Here is a 22,480-nt window from a genome sequence, read left to right as displayed (position 1 = left end):
TCGGTCTTACAATTATTCAATCCGTTTCAATCGTTATAATTTATCGTAAACCCCGTTTTAATTAATGTGAATCCGTCTTTGTCGTTTTTAATAGTATTTATATATATTTTTTAATTTGTTTTAATTAGCTAAATAAAGTGTAGTGTAATGCGCGATCTAATAATCATGTTTAAATATACAAATGAAATTGGTCATTTATAATTAAATACATTAAAAGGTATAATAAATTGCTTAGATGACTCAAAATCTTTTTGATTGTCAAAAAAAAATATATATATATATATATATTTGTATGAAAATAAAATAAATAATATCTCTTATAATAAATAATATCATGTAATAATAATATGTAATAAGTAATATTAACAACTTTCTGATGACTTTTTGGTATTTATTTATTACCGGTATTACCAGTAACAAGAAATATTACTTGTTAGTAATGTTTTATATTTATTTCAATATTAGTCTCGCTAAAACTAGTATTAAATCAAATTAGAAATATATTTTATTAAAAAATAAATAAACTGTTTATAATGATCGATAATATATACTGCCCTTACGTTATTTTTTTGTAGCTGCGCTTATTTAAAATGCATTTCTTAAATATCTATATATGTCTTAATCATAAAATATATCCAGCTGCATCAAACTTTCATATCATAAACATAAATCATAAACTTTATAATCATAAACATTGAAGTTAAAACATTAAATTTGAGTTATCTTAAAAAATTTGGTAATTATGCAGTGTAGGGGAGGCACCTCCGATGACCTTGACTTGACATATGTTGTCAAGGTCACCCTCCTGAGTGACCTTCAGAAGGTTTTAGCCGTCGCTCGTTTTTTATTAAAAAGTTATTAACAAAAAAAAGTTTGGCGACCTCACCGATTTCAATGACCTTGATATATGTTGTCAAGGTCATGACCACGAGTGACCTTCAGAAGGTTTTAGCCGTCGCTCGCTATTCATAGGTACGATTTACTGCTTTAAATGTTGTGTTTTGGTAAAGCAGCGATTTTTTTGCAAAATAAAGTATTCTCTGCTTTAACAAAAAAATTTCAATTTATCAACAATTTAGTGTTTTCAATGTTGTGTTTTGGTAAAGCAGCGACTTTCTCGCGAAATAAAGTATTCTCTGCTTTAAAGAAAAACGTAATATTAGTCGTTTATGCCTCTCAGTACTTAAAATAACTGCTATATTTTCAAAACTTTTTTTGTTTATAACTTTTTAATAAAAAACGAGCGACGGCCAAAACCTTCTGAAGGTCACTCAAGAGGGTGACCTTGACAACATATGTCAAGGTCAAGGTCATCCCCAAGCAGCAAAGCAGGGCATCTTAACCAAACCAAAATCAGATTGCCCTAATTAAGTGAAGAATTACCAACTTTCGACATAAAAAATGTCTTAAAAATCAAATAGCGTTTGAAGTCTTAAGTACAGGTTGAAAATTACGTAGTTCAAACCTACAAAATGCCTTCAAAGTTTAATGACTTTAAAGTTATACAATAGGTTGTAAATGACTAAATTTTGATCAAAGGTATGCCTTCAAAGTCGATTCAAATTATAAGTCAAAATTAGACCCCCATTTGAAGGAAATGTGACCTGGTTGTATTACCTAATTTCAATTTCGTAGGCGATATGACTTAATTGGTCAGGATTACCTAATTTTTACCATATATAAGTCTTGTGTGTTTGACTTGACTAATAGGGAATATTTTAGGCGCGAAATAAACCTCGCGGCCGTACTACGAGTTAACTACAAAGTTGAGATTACCACGGAAAATGACCTATAAGGGAAATTGGTCCGAGTTTAGGTCGAAATGCTCAGCAAAATTGCCTTGAGAGTTAGTTATTGGTCTTGGACCTTAAATTATTGAAAGTTACCATAACCTATCTATAATTATTGCACGTATCGATTCCTGTTTGCTGATAAATAATTATCCATTTTGTAAGACCTTTTGTAAGACGCATTATCGAAGAAAATAAAATTGTTCCTCATCGATAAATGAATAAATCGAGGTTAACGCCCGACACACACTAATATCTTCCTACTGTATTTTTCTCATTGTACAAGGCTTGCGATCGTTATGCTAGGAAACGCAAACACACGGGAATTAATTCGGCGCTCGTCACCCGGGGGGGATGAGATTTTTCAAGAAGTTACGAAGTACAGAAGAAACTCTCTATACTGTAATAAATAGAATAATCGAGACGATTCGCGCGAGCAACAACGAATTTGCGAGAAAGAGTCGTTACAGAACAAAACACGTTCGCACTTGACCGCGTCACACGGTGAACTCATGATCAATGTTTACGTTCGCGGCACAGCCGACCGGCATTTCTCGATATATCGATCCACAGATCTCGAAGCACGCCGTATCTCGAAGTCGATCTTTAAAGTCAATTTAACTTATAAATAGGGAAATCAGACTTATTAGTCAAAATGCCTTATTGATCGACAAGACGATTTTAAAGTCAACGACTTTGAAGTAAAAATGCCCTAATTAAGGAAATCTGCCCTCAAAATTTAGTATTTGGTTTTCACAGTAGGGAAATTCGACTTACAGGTCGAAATTCAGACGAAAACGTTAAATCAGCCATTATTATGAGAACCAGTATGTCTGCCATGATACATCAAAACGCTTTCTAAAATTATAGGCATTATAAAATAAATTATATTATATCTCTCAGAGTAACTAAGAATTGAAAAAAAATCTATTTTGCAATACTTTTCACGTTAGGTGCAAGATTAAAATATTTTTATTGTGCTAAATGCAAAAAATATTATTGCTAAATAATTAACGATTAATTAATAATTGCTTAAATTATTTATTTTCGACATCGCGTTGCTTTTAACGAAGTAAAATAAAATTCTGTACAGAAAATTTTCTTTCGCACTTATATTTCTGTTACATGTCACACGATATTCAGTTTCAAAACCGACGTAGTGGTGGACTCTATTAATATTTTACTCCGAGTTTCCATGGCTGGTTTGAACCATATGCTATGACTGTAGCATAGACCCGTCTTGGTAGAGAACGTAGAACTAATATGGAATATATATTTTTTCGTGATGTGCAGCGCTGCCATCTACTAGATGTCTCAAAGACAAAAGTTAGGTCGAAGAGAGGGCACAAATTGGTCAAAATTACCAAAATATTACCGATATTCGACCTTCTGATAGGTCCATTTCACCGAATCAGACTATGACTTATAAGGCGAAATGCCTTGCATTACCTAATTTCAACCGTAAAATTACTTCAACTTTATTCCCCACTTACCTTCTTTCGACGTCGATTCGACGTAAGTTGGGCTTGGTCGAACAGACTTTTGAACCTATCAGAAGGTCGAATAAACGTAATTTCGCCCTATTTTGCTGCTTGGGTCGGAGGTGCTTCCCTTATACTGCATAATTACCAAAAAATTTTAAGAAACTAAAGTTATACACTTTTTTTTACTCATAGATCCTGCTATACAACATTTATACGGCATCCCTCAACGGATCAACCTCTTCAATTTCTATCTCATTGTCAGATAAAGAAATTGAAGTGTTCGGGGACCAATCATAGAATACATCACTCGTTTCAGCATTTTCTTGATTTTCGTTATCAGGTTCACGACTGCAACTTGCAGTACTTTCGGCAGTTTTTTGTTCACACAAAGGTCTTCAAGATTTTCATTAATTTTAGCTGGATTAGTACTTGCTTGCGTCTTTTTTTCTATTTAAAACTTTTCATTATTGAGGTCTTCGTCAGATTATGATAACTGTTTAGTCTTGTTCAAGCGTTTACTTGATTTTTTACTCAAACTTTCTGTATCTTTTTTCAATTCGGCTATTTTCTTACCAGCATAAAAATCAAACTTATTTAATTCACTCAAATAATTTTTTTTTCTTGTTTTTTGTTGGTTTATAGGTGTTCTTCATCCAATAAATGTAAAAGTCTGAAAAACACAAAATTAACGTTATTAATTACTTATCAGAAAAATGACGATTGAGTTAATAATATTACTTTGAAAGTCTATAAAATGTTAAACAAAAATTTAAAATACTGATAATAAGATAAATGGTATATTGTACAACTAGTGGGAAAAGTGGTCGATTCTGAATGAGTGTGAAGCACAAGCGAAGCGAGTGCGACCATCACACTCATTTGGGCTCGACCACTCTTCTTTCCACGAGTTGTTCATACTATTTTTCCTAACAAGAGCGTGAAACAGGCCGCTTTTCGCGTTGGTTTTACAATTTTATTTCTCCACAGTTAAGAAATGGCTTCATTTCTCAACGCTTACGTCATCGATGCGAAATGGATCGTTTTTCTCCTTCAAAACAAGCACGAAAAGCGGCCCATTTCACGCTCGCATTAGGAAAATACTAATAAAATACAGAAAATTTAAAATAGTGATAAATAAAAACAAAATAAAAAAATAGTTCTATTTAAAAAAATACTACACTAACAAAAAATACTCTGAATTTATATGAATATTTATTCCAATTTTTCTAATATATAATTTTTATTTGGAATTAACAATATTTATTTGACGTAAAAATACTTATTTGATTTAAAATATATTCATACCCATAATTAATAAATATTTATTACTTTTAATAATTATATTAATATTAGTTTAAATAAATAAATTGTTAGGAGTACCTACTGAAATATTTATTTGAATTCAGTTTAAATTTTTTTTAATGCATTATAAATATATACAGTGTTACATTAAATTAAATATTCCGTTTTATTGTGAACAAATATTTTTTACCTTTACATGCACCAAATTTGACTGGATCTAATTTTAGACAAGTTTTTTTCTAATTGCTTTTTATTACTCTCGAATCCTGACTTTGTACTCGTTAATAAAATTTCCAGATCAAAAACTAATGTAAGTATGCTACTAGCACATTGGCGTGGACTTTTTGTTGTCTTTATTTATTTAAAATTTTGAGGTCTAGCAACGCCAAGTTTTTTTACAAGAAAAATTTATGTATTTTAATAAAATATTTTTATTTTGTACTGTTACCTCTGTAATTCTTTGTGACCACTAAAAAATACACATGTAAACTTTGTATTTAAATATCTTGTATTCCCTTGTTAAATTTAAACACAATTTAAAGATTTTTCAAAGTAGTGCAACAATTATTTTTTGAGGCAATATATATGTTTTCTCTGTAATTGGCGCTGTAATTTAAAGAGATATCATTTCTTTTTTGTAATTGTAATAGATTACTTGAAGCGCGACTCTTCTTTTTGATAAGGTAACATAATTTTGTGATGTCTTGATAGATCACTTAGGTTATAATTTTTCAGAAATAAAGATACTACTGCTTAAATTTTTTCGAGATTTTTTGAGATATAAAGATTACGTCTACCACTTGTTACTTAAATTTTTTCAAGGTATTTTATACGTAAATTTTTGTTTTCTCGAAGAAGAAACTTTAGGATGATAAAGTAAAAAATGTATATAACTTATTAAAGCAACTTTTGAAACCCCAAGTTCGGAAAAGTAATTTTTAAACTTATACCTATATTATTATATAGGTACTTGTAATTATTAGTAACATGTGTTTTTAAAATTATTTATAATGTATAGAACTGTATAGAAATAAAACTAATATGTGAATCATTTTTACTATAGCTTTTGTACATTTTTTGTACACAAAAGATTTTCCTGTGAAAAATATGATTATTTAAACGAAGTTGTAATTGTATAAACTGTATACAGACTATATCTAAAGTTCAAACATTATTACAACTAACAAAATAACCCCAGAAATATTCTTGATTACTATAAAAAAAAAATTCAAGCCAAAAGAGACCTTCAACAGTGTCAATTAAAGTATTACAACGTACTTCGACTTGCTCATCCTCTTCAGAAATACACTCAAATTGTGATAAACTCTTAAAATTACAAATCTGTTATTTATACTTTTAACATATTCCGTTACTATTGTTTATAATAATTAGCAATTCATTAACATACCTCTGTTTCGTATGTTTGATGTATTCGAGATTTTGCAGTCTGTAAGTATCTAAAATACAATTTTACATGTGTATAACTGTTCTAAAACAGATGTAATGTCTGGATTTATTGTTGTAGGAGAAACCGAGGCTATCTACTGTCTACGGGAGCTATATATATATTATGTGTCCACAATACTGCTATCTCAAGTTTTAAGAAACAAATGTCTCTATCATTGTAACAAGTAGTTGAAAAATGCCCTATACGTAAGATATTTAAGGTAGTTGTATCGCAAAACCCATTTTCATAGGAATCTTTTAAAATTTGAACAGCATATTAATGTAAACACGCTCTACACACACGTGCAAGTAGAAAAATATTGACTATACCAAAGTTGAAATAATAGAAGTCAAACTTAGCACTTTTTACATGTATCGTAGGACGAAAACGGCTTCCCATATCACGTTTGTAATTGTAGCGATCAAACTACTCATACAATTTTGATGAAAAACAAAGAGATAACAAAAGAGACTTGTAAAAATATTCTTACAAAAGTACAAAACCCTTGTCTATCTAGTTTTGAAGCAATTGTTACGCAAAGTACACAATTTCTTATAGCGGTGGACGCATACGACACCTAACCTGTAAAGATCTGGCAACACTGCATATGAAGGTAGTTCAGATCAGCCAATATCCTATTCTATACCGTACTAATTTATTTTATAATAGGTAAAATAATAGGTATTGTATGTGTAGAACTATAAATTTATTTATGTTAATGTTGAGCACAACAAATATAACGTACTATATATATATATATATATATATATATATATATATATATATAAGTAATATATACATTGTATTTTTATTAATCTTTTATAAAATATTTAAGAAAAAAACAGAACGACGAATATAACGTACTCTAAAAGTAATACAACGTATTTATTAATCTTTTATAAAATAAAATAAAAAACAGAACGAGATTTTGGTCGCTTGTTGTAGAAAACGCACCATATATAAACCTTAAATGAAACAATTGTAGAATAAGATACAAATTAGTTAACATGATCTTTTACATAATTAATAATATTGTTTAATATATTTTCGATCTATTTGTTACGCGAACTTTTTTATTGGTCGACTTTTCTGATAAAAATTGTTTCAGCCCGATTTTGCCCTTTTGCTTATAAATATCCTGTAAAGTATTATCCGCACAAAATTACCTTTTTTAAAAAAAGGTAAAAAAAGGCGCCAAGTACACGTATAGTAGTGTATATGTTGTTACCTAAAAAAAAAAAAAAAAGTGGTAGTATTATACCTCGAAAAAACCTAAGTAACAAGTTTTAGATCTTTATATCTTGAAAAATCTTGAAAAAATCTAAGCAGTAGTATCTTTATTTCCGAAAAATTATAACCCAAGTGATACACGTCACAAAATTATGTTACCTTATCAAAAAGAAGAGTCGCGCTTCAAGTGATCTATTACAAATACAAAAAAGAAATGATATCTTTTTAAATTAGAGCGCCAATTACAGAGAGAATAATAATTGCTCAAAAAATAATTGTTGCACTACTTTGAAAAATCTTTACCTTGTGTCAATTAGAAAAGAATGTATAATAACAATTTTATAAGATTAAAAAATTTTATTTAAATTTAACAAGGGAATACAAGATATTTAAATACAAAGTTTACATGTGTATTTTTTAATGGCCACAAAGAATTACAGAAGTAACAGTACAAAATAAAAATATTTTATTAAAATACATAAATTTTTCTTGTAAAAAAACTTGGCGCTGCTAGACCTCGAAATTTTAAATAAATAAATAAACTCATTCTATACTTAATTATAAGCCGCATTATCCGCCGTCCGCGTAGTCACGCACACCCATATCACTCACTCCCACATCCACGCTGATAATCATTTAATATTACTCCCATTGCATTCTTCTCTGAATTATTTTTATTTATTGTTGTCCTTATTTATTTAAAAGGTCTAGCAGCGCCAAGTTTTTTTACAAGAAAAATTTATGTATTTTAATAAAATATTTTTATTTTGTACTGTTACCTTTGTAATTCTTTGTGGCCATTAAAAAATACACATGTAAATAACTTTGTATTTAAATATCTTGTATTCCCTTGTTAAATTTAAATAAAATTTTTTAATCTTATAAAATTGTTATTATACATTCTTTTCTAATTGACACAATGTAAAGATTTTTCAAAGTAGTGCAACAATTATTTTTTGAGGCAATATACATGTTCTCTCTGTAATTGGCGCTCTAATTTAAAGAGATATCATTTCTTTTTTGTAATTGTAATAGATCACTTGAAGCGCGACTCTTCTTTTTGATAAGGTAACATAATTTTGTGACGTGTATCACTTGGGTTATAATTTTTCAGAAATAAAGATACTACTGCTTAGATTTTTTCGAGATTTTTCGAGATATAAAGATCTAAAACTTGTTACTTAGGTTTTTTCGAGGTATAATACTACCACTTTCTTTTTTTTTTTTTTAGGTAACAACATATACACTACTATACGTGTACTTGGCGCCTTTTTTTACCTTTTTTTAAAAAAGGTAATTTTGTGCGGATATCACGCCTTTTTGTAGTATATTACGCATTGTATAAACAGTATGTACAGGATAAAGCTATTTGGAGGTATAATACTACCACTTTGTTTTTTTTCGAGGTAACAACATAAAAGGGTAACAACATAATACATATACACTATTATGCGTGTACTTGGCGCTCTTTTTTACCTTTTTTTTAAAAGGTAATTTTGTACGGATCAACAGCTACGTCTAAAAATAAAATAATATATCAATATGATATTATGGCTACGATCAACGTGACACTACAAATGCTTCGAAGCATTCCTCTTCTCTTTTCTTTCAATGAAGAAAGAAGGAGAAGAAGAACCTCCAGAGCATTTGTATCACGTTGACCGTAGCCTATATATCAAGATATATATAATATCAACAACCTGTTCACCGTTCTCTGGATAGAATTGTAACACTGCTCTTGCGCTTCTTGACAGACATGCATACAACGTTGATAAGAAACGATATAAACGTCTTGTAGGATTGTGCAAAGTTTTGCTTGCATAGCACAACCACAAGCGCAGAAATACTGACAGCCCCATCAAACGTACCAGCTTTAAATGGCAATCCTTGACCTAAAAAATAAAATAATGTATTAATATGATATTATGGCTATACGGTCAACAAGACACTACAAATGTTTCGAAGCATTCCTCTTCTCTTTTCTTTCAATGAAGAAAGAAGGAGAAGAAGAACGCTCCAGAGCATTTGTATCACGTTGACCGTAGCCTATATATCAAGATATATATATATATATCTTTCAGCAACGTGCACAACTTTATTTGAGGTTATAATTGGGTACAACATTCATCGCACAAAATTTTTTAATTGCAAATCGGAAACGTACCTCGAGTTGAGCTCTTCTGCGATCAACGAAGTCGGGATCGAACGTGTCAGTCGTCACTTTCTGCCAAGCGTAGAGAACCTTCTTTTCCGGCAGCGATAGTAACACGATGGGTGCGTTCAGCCGATACTCCGCTAGCCTAGCAATCGTGAGCAGTCGCTCGTTTCCTCTCCTTTTAATCCATTGGGTCAAAGGAGAGGAAACGAGCGAAAACGAGCGACTACTCACGATTGCTAGGTTAGCGGAGTATCGGCTGAACGCACCCAATGTAGGGATACGAAATCTTTAGATAAGCACGAAGCAATTCAATTCAGTATATCGACGGCACGATTACGGTGTTACTGCCGTTTCGCGTACGCGCGTATGCGCGCGTTGTCGCACCTTACCTCGCGACGCGTAATAAAGAGTCACACGATCGGTCTCGCTCCGCGCGTACTACCGTGTCTCTCGATCGATCGAGATAGGTTAACTGATCAGATGATGAACTGACTGACAGGATAGCGCTCTAAACGAACGCACTGTTTGCACTGCACTGCACTGCGACACTAACGCCGCTAGCCGCCAGTGTCGAAAAAGTGAAAGTGACGTTCTCTGTTTGTTACATGTATGTTATAAAGAAAAGCGGTCGACGTAGACGACGTATCTTAAAAATAAATTTTCGCATTTGGACTTTGCGTCGCAATATCTCCGCTCGTAGGGCACGTAGCGAAATATTATGAGAGAAACCCCCCCCCTAATTGGACCCCAAGCTATCGATCAAGCCTACTTAGAAATTGATCCGTTCACTCGTTATTGAGATCTCAACATCTCGGGTACTCGCAACCCGTCGCGTCGCGTAAATGAGTCACGGTCGGTCTCGCTCCGCGTGTACTTGGCGCGAGACACTACCGTGTCTCTTGATACGTGATCCCGGCCTGAGCAATTTTTTTAATCATTCCTTCAGAAATTATCCCTTTTAAAACATCTAAGGTTAGTGCTATTTCTGCTACTTTTCGAGCTCCTATTATTTTATTTATTGATTCAGTATAAGATTTTTGCTGTTGTTAAGTAAATCTGTTGTTGAAATATATAAGCATACAAGTTTTTCTAGCACTTCTACGTCAAACAATGCTTCATGAAAATTATTATTATTCTTTTTTGGAAGCAAATCTTCAGCTAGCTTTGATAATTTGAACTGTCCTTTTCCTTTTCGATCAGGAAATCGTTTCCGTAGCAAAATTTCAGAATCGGAAAATCCACTAATGATAGATTTAAAATCGTTTATCATGGAATGACGTATTATTGCTTGAAGCAAGTGTTTAGCATCGAATTGAACATTATGAGCAACTAAGACTGACGGTTTAGATGAAATATTAAGAAATTCTTTAAAACTTTCAAGAGCATCTTTTAATGGAATTGTTTGTACCTTTACATTACGCCAAAAAAGATCTTTATTTATAACTTTTAAGCCAGTCACATAAGAAGCATAGGATACCACAGTTTGTGTAGGTTCAATGTATACTGAAAACGTGCGACCTTCTGTTTTTGCAGCAATTTGTAAAATATCCGCAGAGTTCTCAAAACCGGTAGTCTCTAAATCAAAATAAACTATTTTACAGGAATCGATTGCTATATTTGTCTTGTTTACTTCATTATTGATATCTACACTGTCTGAATTTCCAGCATCTATTTCAAGACCACAGTTTGGCAGGTATTGTATTCCTTCAATTCTTTCTGTTCTTTTCCTTAAATTTTCTCGCATTTTTTTTATTAAATTACGACGACTTTTTGTACTTTGTAATTTTGCTAACTCAGCTCTTCGTGCTTTTTGTTTATCTTGCATTATAGCAAAAGATTCCATATGTTTACCGGGCGAAATACATAATTTAGCTGAAACACGAGGCAAATATTGTTGTCCATCGTTTTTGGCGCAAACAGCACTCGCCCAACGAAAATCAGCTGATTCACTTAAACTGTAACATCTATTCTTTGGAGCTTTATGTGCCATAATGTTATTCAAACTTTCGTTCGCTTGACTGCTAGCAGCAACTGAGAATTTTGCTGAGTTATCAGCATATTTTGAAAAAATGGCACATAATGCTGTATATAATATAATTTAGAATCTTTCAATAGTATCGTCTGTTTTTGAGTATTAGTACTGTCATTGGAATTGCGGTGACACCATGCGCCGCAGTTTTCATGTTTGCCAAATACATGATCAAGTATTGTACGTAAAGTACAGGCTAATTCTACACTTTTTCCTTTATTTTGTGCTACAACATAGTTAAAACATTTTTTCAAATGAGGAATTACATCACGTTTTTTCATTTCTTTAAATGTTTTCTGCAGTTCGTATAAATATTTTGAAAAATGTTTTTTAAGATGATTATTATCGGCTAACTTGAATATTGTTTCGTCATTTCCACGACGAACGGCTGCGATTGTAGAATTATCCTCGTCGCCGATCAACACTCGAACGTTTAGACCTGTTTCTTTTAAAATAGTGTTTTCATTTACAAGCTCAGCACCTACATCAGCTTCCATAGCTTTAGCACTTCCATAAAAATTTAATCGGCAATCATGGTCTTTTCTTTCTCGGCCCTTATCGCATAATAGAATGATCGAACGAGGCCGCCGAAGGCGGGCGAAGTTCGATCAATATTATATTTACCGTCTCGTTCGAAGATGATAGAGAATTAACAATGTAGTACTGCTTGTCAGTGCTTAATTCCACAACGTTTTAGAGTGTAACATATATTCAAATTTGGGGGTTATACCGCCTTTCTATACCTGTTTGTCGCCGTCGCCATCTATCTTCATATTGTTTTTTGTATTTAGATAGTAGGCACTTTTTTAAAATGAGAAAAGTTTGAGTTATTGTCAAAGTATTCTTATTTGGTGATGATCCTGGGTATAGTTATTCAGGGTGACCCTAAAGGAAGGGACTTGGATCATCTTCGAACGAGACGGTAAATATAATATTGATCGAACTTCGCCCGCCTTCGGCGGCCTCGTTCGATCATTCTATTATATTAACCGTCTCGTTCTCGATGATAGAGAATTAACAATGTAGACTTTTAGCGTATTTAATATCTCGAATCTTTTCCATTTTATTTTAGCTTATTTTATAATAATACTGAGCGCGCAAAATGATCATTGGAAGACTGAATAGGTCTATTGTAAAATCTCATAAATGTTTGAGACTGTGCAGACCAACCAGCTGTTCGTCTAATAGTTGCGATGTCAACGCCTTTATTGAATGTAGCAGAGACCGCTGCATGTCTAGTGCTATACGCAGAGAATTGTTCTGTATCAATACCTGCTTTCGTTAACAGAGATTTTATCCAATGTCCTATAGTTTGTGGGCTAGCTGCGCCATATGGCTTAATTGTCGAGATCAATAAACGTTTATTACATTTATCTCTTAAGTCCTTTGTAATTTTCAAATATTCCAGAACACAGGATGCAACACACAGACTAGGCTTTGTTTTAAAAAAGTGTAAATGCAGATCAGGTTGAAAAGACCCTGGTCTTGATGTCTTAATCAAGTCTGGTATTTTAATTGTAATCCCAGATGAAGATTTTAGAATATTGTCAATATTAATTAACGCTAAGGTCTGGAGTCTGTGTGCCGTCGATAATGCTAACAAGGTTGTTAATTTTTCAGCTGCATCTTTAAGCCTTAGTTGGGACAGTGGCGGAAGATTTTCGATATAAGTTAAGACTGGAGTTGTGTCCCAAGTACTGGAATATTTTGGTTTAGTCGGTTTTTGTTTAAAAACTCCTTTCAAAAATCGAGCTATAAGACCATCTTGAGAGATATCCCTTAACGAAATAAGTGAAATAGCCGATCTGCTTGTATTTACTACGCTGTAACTTGCTCCTTCGTTGAACCTTTTTGATAAAAAACTTAAAATATCTGAAGTTGGAGCATTATAAATGTCCAGTCCTTTGTCATGAGCAAACTCCCACCACATCTTCAATACGCTTTGGTATTGTTTCAACGTTGAGTTTGTAATTGAGTTAATCATAACATTTATTGAGTCCTCTCTTACGCCTTTCCTTAACATCGCTGATATGACAATTTCCCTGCCACCAGGGAAAGGTGGAATGCCATAGGATGTGGTGTTTTGTCTCTGTAAGGTGATATTAAAAGATGTTTATCCGGTTTAAAAATTAACAGTTTTGAAATAAGAAGGGACTTGTATAGAAGATACCAAGATTGTGTTGGCCAAAAGGGCACCACAACCACCCCTTCTGCTTGATCAAGAATAATCTTTCTTAAAGTGCGTAAAATGAGTGCGAAAGGAGGAAAAGCGTAGAACTTTTTGTTCTTCCAAGAAACTGTGAAAGCATCTACTACTGATGCGTCTGGATCCGGAAATCTGGAGTAAAAAATTTTACATTTTTTGTTCATTCTAGATGCAAAAAGATCTACTGAGGGCCTTTCGAAATTTCTAACAATTTGATTGAAATATCTATCAGATAGTTCCCATTCTGTATCAAGATTTGTGATTCTAGAAGCTGCATCAGCTTCCACATTTTCCTTGGAGGCAATATAAGAGGCCCGAATCCACAATTTTCTACTCTCGCACCATTGCCAGATTTTTCTTGCAAGCTTACTTAGATGCGGAAACTGAATGCCACCTGCTCTGTTTATATAACAGACGGCTGTAGTATTATCTAATCTTAACAAGATTTCTTTGTTTGAGATATCTGAAGCAAAACACTTAAATGCAAAAAACGCTGCCAACAACTCTAAGAAATTGATGTGGTGTTTTCTTTCCTCCTCGTTCCATGCGCCATGAGAACTTATGTCATTGCAAAAACAACCCCAACCAGTCCGAGATGCGTCTGAAAAGATTTCTAGAGTATAATTTTGGGTTCTAATTGGATTAAAAGCCGTTTGAATATTTCTCTTCCACCATTGAAGATCGTCAAACATAGCTTTTTTAATTCGAATTTTCCCTTCGAAGTTATTATCATTAAATTTCAGGGCTAGGAACTTCTCTCTCTCCAATCGTTTAGAGTACATGACACCGTAAGTTATTGCGGGACAAGCCGCATTTAAAGTACCCAGTAGTTGTGCAAATTCGCGAATTTTATACCAGTTGTTTTCTTGAAACTGATTTAACAAAGACAAAATTTTACATTTTTTATTGTTATCCAACTCTAGGCAAAAATTTACTGTGTTAATTATGAATCCCAGATATTTACATTTCTGACTGGGTACCAAGCAACTCTTCTTGTAGTTTATGATAAACCCTAGTTGTTCCAGCAACCTGATTGCTTTATTAACATTGTTTCGACATTTCTTTATTGAGTTCTCTACAAATAAAATATCATCAAGGTAAATAATGCATAGATTACCGGCTAGTCTTAAGTGATTAATAACGGGTTTCATAATTTTTGTAAAAATATATGGACTTGTACACAGACCAAAAGGTAAGCAATTAAATTGATATAATTTCTTGTCGAAACGAAATCTTAGAAACCTTCTATCATTCTCTTTCACAGGAATTAAATAATAAGCATCTTTCAAGTCTAGAGTGCACATAAAATCATTCTTACTAACTAAATCTTTAGCTAATCTAATGTCTTCCATCTTAAAATGTACTGGATCTATAAACTTATTCAATTCCTTTAAATTAATAATAAACCTATTAGAACCGTCTGGTTTTGGAACGAGGAAGAAAGAGGAGATGAATTGATCATCAGATTCTGCATTTCTCTATGGCGTTTTTTGTCAATAATTGAGCTAATGCGGATTTGATTTCTATAAGCTGTTCTGATGACCAACTTGGTTCATTCAAGGTTTTAGATTGTATCGGATGGTCCTTAAACGGGATTGAGTATCCTCTGATACAGTTTAAGATAAAATTATCGTCCGTAATTTCCTTCCAGGCGTTAATAAAATATCGAAGATGACCAGCTGAGCCATTTACTTTCACTTCTTCGACGATGAGTGGCTCGTCGTCCTCGCTGAGGGTTTCCGTTGAGACTGTTTGAATCCTTGGTTCCTGGGTCTGAATTTGATCGTCGGACGTCTGTAATAATTTCCCACCTGCTTCCAGTTCGCAGGTGGGTATTTCCAGTTTCCCTGACTACGAGGAGCTGCTTGAGTCTTGTGAGTTTTTTCCGGTTGTTTAAGGCCAACTACCGCTTTCTCAATAACTTTTGCCTCTTTGACTATATCTCTGAATTTTTCTGAATATAACCATTCGTCTGAGGTTGTTGTATCCAGAGTTGGTTTGAGCGACTTGTTTAATAGAGGAGTGATAAAGGATTTTCTCGCGACTGAATGTTGGTGGAAAATCTCCGACAAGAGTTGGCCTACATGGCACAAGTGGTCAGAAAATTTTTCTTGATCTATACCATCTTCTGGTGCTTCTAACATCATTGATATTGCAGCGCCCAAGGCTAAGATTGCCGTTCCGACGCAATTTTGAGTATCTGCAAAGTGTTTATCTCTCTTTTTGGCAATATCTGTTAGTATTGGTATAATGTCTGTGTTTATCTTTGGAGCCTCTGTATAGAATTCGTCTTTCCTTGAATAAATTTCTAAGACCTGATTTCTTTTCTTCTCTGGAAGCCCCTCTTTCATCCATTTCATCCATGTAACTCTCAACTCTTCGTGAAAATTAATTTTTAAGTGTTTAGAATCATTAGAATCGATTCCCAGCAGTTTTTGGATCTCATCTCTGTTGGTATCTTCCTTGGTAATTGATTCAGTCTGTTCTGTACAGACTATGGACTGTTCTCCAAATGAAGCAGAAACGTTTTGGGAGGGCACGTCTTCTTTTCCAATCATTGCCTCTACTAAAATATCTGAAAATAAGTACAAAGGGGGAAATAGAAAGATAGATCAATGCAGGAGCACTTGTTGTGCATTTTCATGAAATCTTGTTCTTATTGAACTTTTTCACGAGATACTAAATATCAAACAACGTGGTGTTTTTTTTTTTTTTTTTTTTTTTTTATCAATGTCATACGTAGATCTGAGTAGCACTTGTTGTGCGTTTTCGTGAATTTTTATTCTTATTGAAACTTTTTCACGGGATGTGCTTAATGTCAAAAAACGTGTGGCTTTTTGACAACTCAATAACATAAGTGTTAGAATAAGGTTTTATTTAATATGGTACACCGTTTCGAAAACGTACACAACTTATGGAACGCGCGACTTGAACGTGTTAACGTGTTAACGTTACGACGACTATATAAAACTGAAAACAAAACTATACTAGACGCGCGCGCTGCAACAGGCAACAGCCAAGCGGAGACAGAGAGAGATAGCATGTGTTGCCAACCTAGACATTACAAAACTTCTAGTCATTCTACAGGCAGGGCGGACAACTTACAATTTAAAGCGTTTTTCCGTTCTATCTCAACACTTCCCCTAAAAACTTTAAATTAAAAAAAAATAATCGCAACAACTAAACATTAGCTCGTATAAACCTAATATATAAGAACTCTGTACTTAGTGTCCAGTATCCACAATGCCTAACATTTCACGTAGACGCTCATATTGCACACGCGGAATCGGCTTGGTTAAAATGTCAGCTACCTGATTGCTACCAGACACATGTTCAATATTTAGTTGAGTTGTTTCTTTTGATAACATTCGCGTACAAAGTGAAAACGCACTTCTATATGTTTAGAACGCCTGTGAAAAATAGGATTCTTTGCAAGCTTTATAGCACTAACATTATCAACTAAAAGTACAGGCTCCTTTTTCAAGGGCGAAATCTCATTAAATAACCGTGTTAACCATACAGTGTCCTTTGCTGCTTCACTAGAAGCAATATATTCCGCTTCAGTGGTTGAAAGGGATACACAGTCTTGTCGTCTACTCGCCCAAACAATTGCTCCTCCACTGTATTTGAGAACGATTCCGCTGACCGATCTTCGAGTTGTTGTGTCACTAGCGAAGTCTGCATCACTATATGCCTCAAGCTCACCAGTCTTCCCGGCGACGTTGTAACGGATTCCTAGACCAACTGTACCTTTGATGTATTTAAAGATTCGTTTGGTCATCTCCCAATGCTTCAGTCTCGGGTTTTCCATATACTGTGATACATGATTCACAGACAGCGTATGCAATATCAGGTCGGGTTGCGACAGCCAGATACAGTAGACATCCTACGGCTTCTCTATATGGAACATCAGTTAACTCATCACCAGCTTCCTCTGTCAGCTGACACTTTTCTATTGGTATGGAAACAGGGTTTGCATCTTCCATGTTGAACCTTCTAATTATCGATGCTGCATACGCCTTTTGGTTGATAAAAATAGAGCCATTTTCCTGACGACTGATCATCATGTTCAGAAATGAACCAAGGGGTTCTATAGTTATCTTAAATATGCCTTCCAGATTGCTTAGAAGTTCACTGATGATAGTTTTACTTGTTGCAGCCACCAGTCCGTCATCAACATATAAGACAAGAATTATCTTCTCATTACCAGATTGTTTGTAGAACATACATGGATCAGCTGAACTTTGCTTAAATCCAAATTTGGTCATGGCTTCCTTGAATCGATCGTTCCAACGTCTGGGTGACTGTTTCAAACCGTACAAGCTTTTAAGAAGAGAAGCTTGCAGACACGATCAGTACCGTCTTCATAACCTTCGGGCTGATCCATATAGATGTCTTCCTCAATCTCACCATTCAAGAATGCAGTCTTTACGTCGAATTGTGCTAGATCCAAGTTTTCATTAGCCGCAATACTTAGCACTGTTCGAATCGTATCAAACCGGGCAACAGGACTAAACGTTTCGTTATAGTCGATTCCTTCCCGTTGACTAAAGCCTCTAACAACGAGCCTAGCCTTATAGCGACTAATTTTTCCTTCAGCGTTGTGCTTGACACGGTAAATCCATCGATTTGAAATCGTTTTACGACCAGCCGGCAATTCAACCAATGACCAAGTTGAATTTTCTTCCAACGAAGCCATTCCTCTTCCATGGCCTTCTTCCAGTGTTGCTTATCTGAGGAGTTAAGAGCTTGCACAAAGTTTTCAGGTTCATCTATTTCAGCGAGCATTGACTCAACCAGTCGACGAGGTGGTTTCAACGTAGCTCTATCCTATCACGTAGCTCACGCTGAATCAGCTTCGAGTTTCCACTGGTTATATCCTTTTCATGAAGGTCTTCAGATGATGTATCTTCACAGTTGAAGAGTTCGATGATGGCGCCTTTTTCATCTTTTATCTCTTCACTTGTAGAATTTTGTTGATCTGAGATCCAAGCAGTGTCTTTCCTGGATGTTCCGGTTCAAATACACATCCCTACTGCGAATAATTTGATTGATGGACTTCAACCAAATTCTATAACCGTCAATATTATCCGAATAGCCAACTAAAATGCCAGGCTGAGATTTTGAGTTCCCCACTTCTTACGGGTACGTCGTTCCTTCGGCAACATGAACATACATGGCGTTTCCAAAAACGTGAAGATTTTTCAAGTGTACACTCTTTCCTGTAAACAGTTCATATGGGGTCTTGTCCTGAACAACGACTCGGTCCGGTTCGATTGAGGATGTACACGGCTACGTTTACAGCTTCCGCCCATAAGACTTCGGCAAATGTTCAACCACAGTTCGATTGGTACGCTCAGCACACCCATTTTGTTTCTGAGGTATAAGGGTTTGAGATTGCTGTGGTGACGCCACTCGATTTAACAGCTTCCGGACTGCTTCATTGTCAAATTCCAAGCCTCCGTCGCATTGAAAGGTTTTCACTGACTTCCGCATTGATTCCTCACGACTTGCAACATTCATTGATCTTTTCAACAGTTTCAGACTTCTTTTTCAGGAAGTAAACGATGCGTAGCCTTGAAGTAGTCACACGGTAAAACACACAAAGATCTGACCCACCAAGTGACGCTGTTTCCATGGGACCACATAGATCGGCAATGAATAACTTCACCAGGTAATTCAGCACGCTGTTGACCGTAGTTGAAAACTGTTTTCGATGTTGCTTGCCCCCTCAATGCAGGAACCACAAAACTGATTATCGTCCGTAAAAGTCAATCTGGATTTTTTCACGAGAAACTTCTTACATGATTTTTAATTCTGATTACCGAGGAGGCGTTCGTGCCATATGTGTAGAGAGTCCTTTTGATGTCAAGTTAACCTCTTTTATGCATGCCTTTCCAGGCAGTCTCACACGAATTACCATCTTGAACAACTGGCTGACACTCATCCTCGAGCTTTAATAATACCGTCCTTTTACGAACTCACAACCGTCCTTCGAAGAATTGAACTTCATGCCCTTGTCCAAAACTGAGATTACCGAAAAATAGATTTCGACGAGCAGCTTGGCACAAACACACATTTTCCATTTGTCCTGGCAACCACTTTCCGTCAACTAGAGTTTCAATCTTGATTGTTTCCTTTTCCTAGGGCATCCATTGTAGTTTTATTTCCAATGTAGATCTTCGCTGGTGTATTAAAATAGTCAAACGATGCAAACAAGTCACTTCTGTTTGTCACGTGATCCGTTGCACCGGAATCCACTATCCACGAATCATTGTCGAGCTCAGCTGTCAAGGTTTCGCAAACAAAAGCTTCTTCTTTAGAATCACTTTCCTAGGGCAGTTCTGACGAAAGTGCCCCTTCTCTCCGCAATTGTAGCACTTATAATTCTGCTTGCTTTTCTCTTTATCATTAGGCTTTGACTCACTTGATTGTTGTGACTGTCCTTTCTTAGCGTTACCACTATTATTTCCGCGATTGTGTCTTTTAGATTTGCTTGCCACCAGTGCAGCCATTTGTTCCTGCTTTCCGACTCGAATCTTCCGGCGTGCGTCGTCAGAGGTTAATACTTCGAGTAAATTACCGAACGTTTGCTGATTCTCTGCTCTTGCCCACCATGCCTGACGAAGACTCTCATATTCCTCTGGCAATGTATCCAGCAACTTAACCGTTAGCGATAATTCATCCGGCTTTACATTTAATTGCTGCATGCGTAGAATTAGTCCCTCGAATTTGGCAATGTGAGTCACCATGTCATTCGACGGATCCATATTGAAATTGAAAAATTCCGATTGGACAGTATGCGAGGCTTGTTTCGTCTGTTGTTCATAGTGTGTAACTTCAGCCACATATCCCGCGCAGTCACACATGAAACCAGAAGCGCCATTACTTTCGTATCCAGCGTCTTGACTATAATTTGACTCGCGGCACGATCGGCTTTGTCCCACGTTTTGAGACCTTCTCGATACTGATCCTGTTCCTGAGTTTGTCGCGTCCGCCGACAGCAGATTCGGTTTTAGAATTTCACCGATGCATACTTCGTATGCATTTTCCGTTCCACGTAGTAAATTCCGCACAGCGAACTTCCAGACGTTCCAATTATCCGCACCACGCAGCTTCTCGATTCCTTGATATTCCATCTTCCGGTCGTTTCCTCACAGGACACAGAGACAATGTCAATGCGTTCTTCCCGCGTTCACGCCCGTACACGAGATCCGCGCTCACGAGACAACGCCCCACGGTAGACCACGTTTTTGGCAACTACGTACTCGGTAACCACGTTCACGGCGAACCACGCTCACGGCGAACCACGCTCACGGCGAACCACGCTCTGCTACCATGTTAGAATAAGGTTTTATTTAATATGGTACACCGTTTCGAAAACGTACACAACTTATGGAACGCGCGACTTGAACGTGTTAACGTGTTAACGTTACGACGACTATATAAAACTGAAAACAAAACTATACTAGACGCGCGCGCTGCAACAGGCAACAGCCAAGCGGAGACAGAGAGAGATAGCATGTGTTGCCAACCTAGACATTACAAAACTTCTAGTCATTCTACAGGCAGGGCGGACAACTTACAATTTAAAGCGTTTTTCCGTTCTATCTCAACACATAAGTAGACCTGAGTAGCACTTGTTGTGCGTTTTCGTGAATTCTTGTTCTTGTTGAACTTATTCACGAGATACTCAATGCCAAAAACGTGTGGTTTTTGACGACTCAACGTTCGTGTGGAACTGAAGAGTATTGTCTATTTAACCTACCATTGGACTTTCGTTCTCCAGTCTTGGATTGAGACGGGATATCTGAGTGACTTGGTGTCGAGACAGATGTCTTTCCAGCGCTTTCGGTCAACTGCCTAACCATGTTTGTTAGGTTAGTTATTTGATCCTGCATCTCCTGCATCTTTTTGTCCGCTCTACGACCTCTTTTATGTCTGTCCTGAGAGTGAGATCTTGACCTTTTTCTTTTCTTCGAGTTCGACATAATCCTGAAACGTTTATTGATATTTATTGATATAATTATCCGTTACACTGTTGAAGACGTCGTGAAATCGTCACACAACAAAACAATATGAAGATAGATGGCGACGGCGACAAACAGGTATATAGAAAGGCGGTATAACCCCCAAATTTGAATATATGTTACACTCTAAAACGTTGTGGAATTAAGCACTGACAAGCAGTACTACATTGTTAATTCTCTATCATCGAGAACGAGACGGTTAATATAATTTACATTTTCGATTCCGTGTTTTAAAGTCTAGAATTTTTCCAGTCAAAAAACCAATTATGGCACCATAACCATTTAGACTATCATAGCTTCTTCCGTTCCCACGCTTACTTCAGCCCATGTCATAAGAGACGATTATGTTAATAATATTACCTATCGCTGCGTCAAAATTATTTACGTCCAAATTAGTATCTACATTGTTATAATTAGGTGTACAAAGATTTTCTAGAGAAAAAGTGTTTTCTGACGATATTACTGGTGGTAGGACGGACTGCGTAGAGCTCTCTTGCATTGAAATATAAAGATTTGCATCCTTGGATGCAGGTTTTAAAGGTATCAAGTTAGAGTAAATTTCATGAGCTACTTCGTCTGGCCTATTGACAAAAAAAGAATCAGATTTATGAATACATTATCTTATTATTTTAATACATATACAAATCAGTTTAATAATTATCAATTATTTATTATTATTAATACGTATACAAATCAGTTTAATAATTATTAATTATTTTATTATTATTAATACATATCAATTAAGTTTAATAATTATCAATTACGTATACCTAACATATACATAAGACACATATTATTACATAT

At 35.2% G+C, this 22,480-nt stretch overlaps 1 protein-coding gene and 1 long non-coding RNA gene across 4 annotated transcripts; both read right to left on the bottom strand.

Annotated features, from left to right (window-relative positions):
• Nucleotides 1-8,757: 8,757 nt before the first annotated feature.
• On the bottom strand, nt 8,758-10,056 carry LOC143906776 (uncharacterized). Of its 2 annotated transcripts, none has more exons than XR_013259661.1 (3): nt 9,801-10,056; nt 9,418-9,697; nt 8,758-8,771 (listed from the first exon to the last, which is right to left on the bottom strand). It is a non-coding gene; the product is annotated as an uncharacterized LOC143906776 (long non-coding RNA). The 2 variants fall into 2 exon arrangements; XR_013259660.1 differs by lacking the exon at nt 8,758-8,771 and adding an exon at nt 8,949-9,145 and having other exon boundaries at nt 9,801-10,054.
• A 3,247-nt stretch (nt 10,057-13,303) lies between these two features.
• LOC143906769 (uncharacterized) lies at nt 13,304-21,675 on the bottom strand. 2 transcript variants are annotated; one of them, XR_013259656.1, is made up of 3 exons: nt 21,415-21,675; nt 14,017-16,221; nt 13,304-13,529 (listed from the first exon to the last, which is right to left on the bottom strand). XR_013259656.1 is itself a non-coding variant. In XM_077423024.1 (3 exons), the coding sequence occupies exons 1-2, from the start codon at nt 21,635-21,637 to the stop codon at nt 15,341-15,343; spliced, it is 1,104 nt and encodes a 367-aa protein (XP_077279150.1). In that variant the 5' UTR covers nt 21,638-21,675; the 3' UTR covers nt 13,304-13,529; nt 15,339-15,340. The 2 variants fall into 2 exon arrangements, 1 of the variants encoding a protein (XP_077279150.1); XM_077423024.1 differs by having other exon boundaries at nt 15,339-16,221.
• Nucleotides 21,676-22,480: the final 805 nt, after the last annotated feature.

This window comes from Temnothorax americanus, unplaced genomic scaffold (genome assembly GCF_048541705.1).
Source record: "Temnothorax americanus isolate GAGA-0224 unplaced genomic scaffold, ASM4854170v1 Scaffold76, whole genome shotgun sequence".
NCBI lineage: Eukaryota > Metazoa > Arthropoda > Insecta > Hymenoptera > Formicidae > Temnothorax > Temnothorax americanus.
The sequence above is the reverse complement of the archived record's forward strand: the minus strand, read 5'-3'. Positions and strand labels throughout refer to the sequence as shown.

What these genes read in the sequence shown, in the direction of transcription:
- LOC143906769 (XM_077423024.1), bottom strand. Translation starts at nt 21,637, where the DNA reads ATGTCGAACTCGAAGAAAAGAAAAAGGTCAAGATCTCACTCTCAGGAC. An exon ending in TGGAGAACGAAAGTCCAATG is followed by an intron (nt 16,222 to 21,414) that starts GTAGGTTAAATA and finishes ACTTATTTTCAG; the next exon opens with ATATTTTAGTAGAGGCAATG.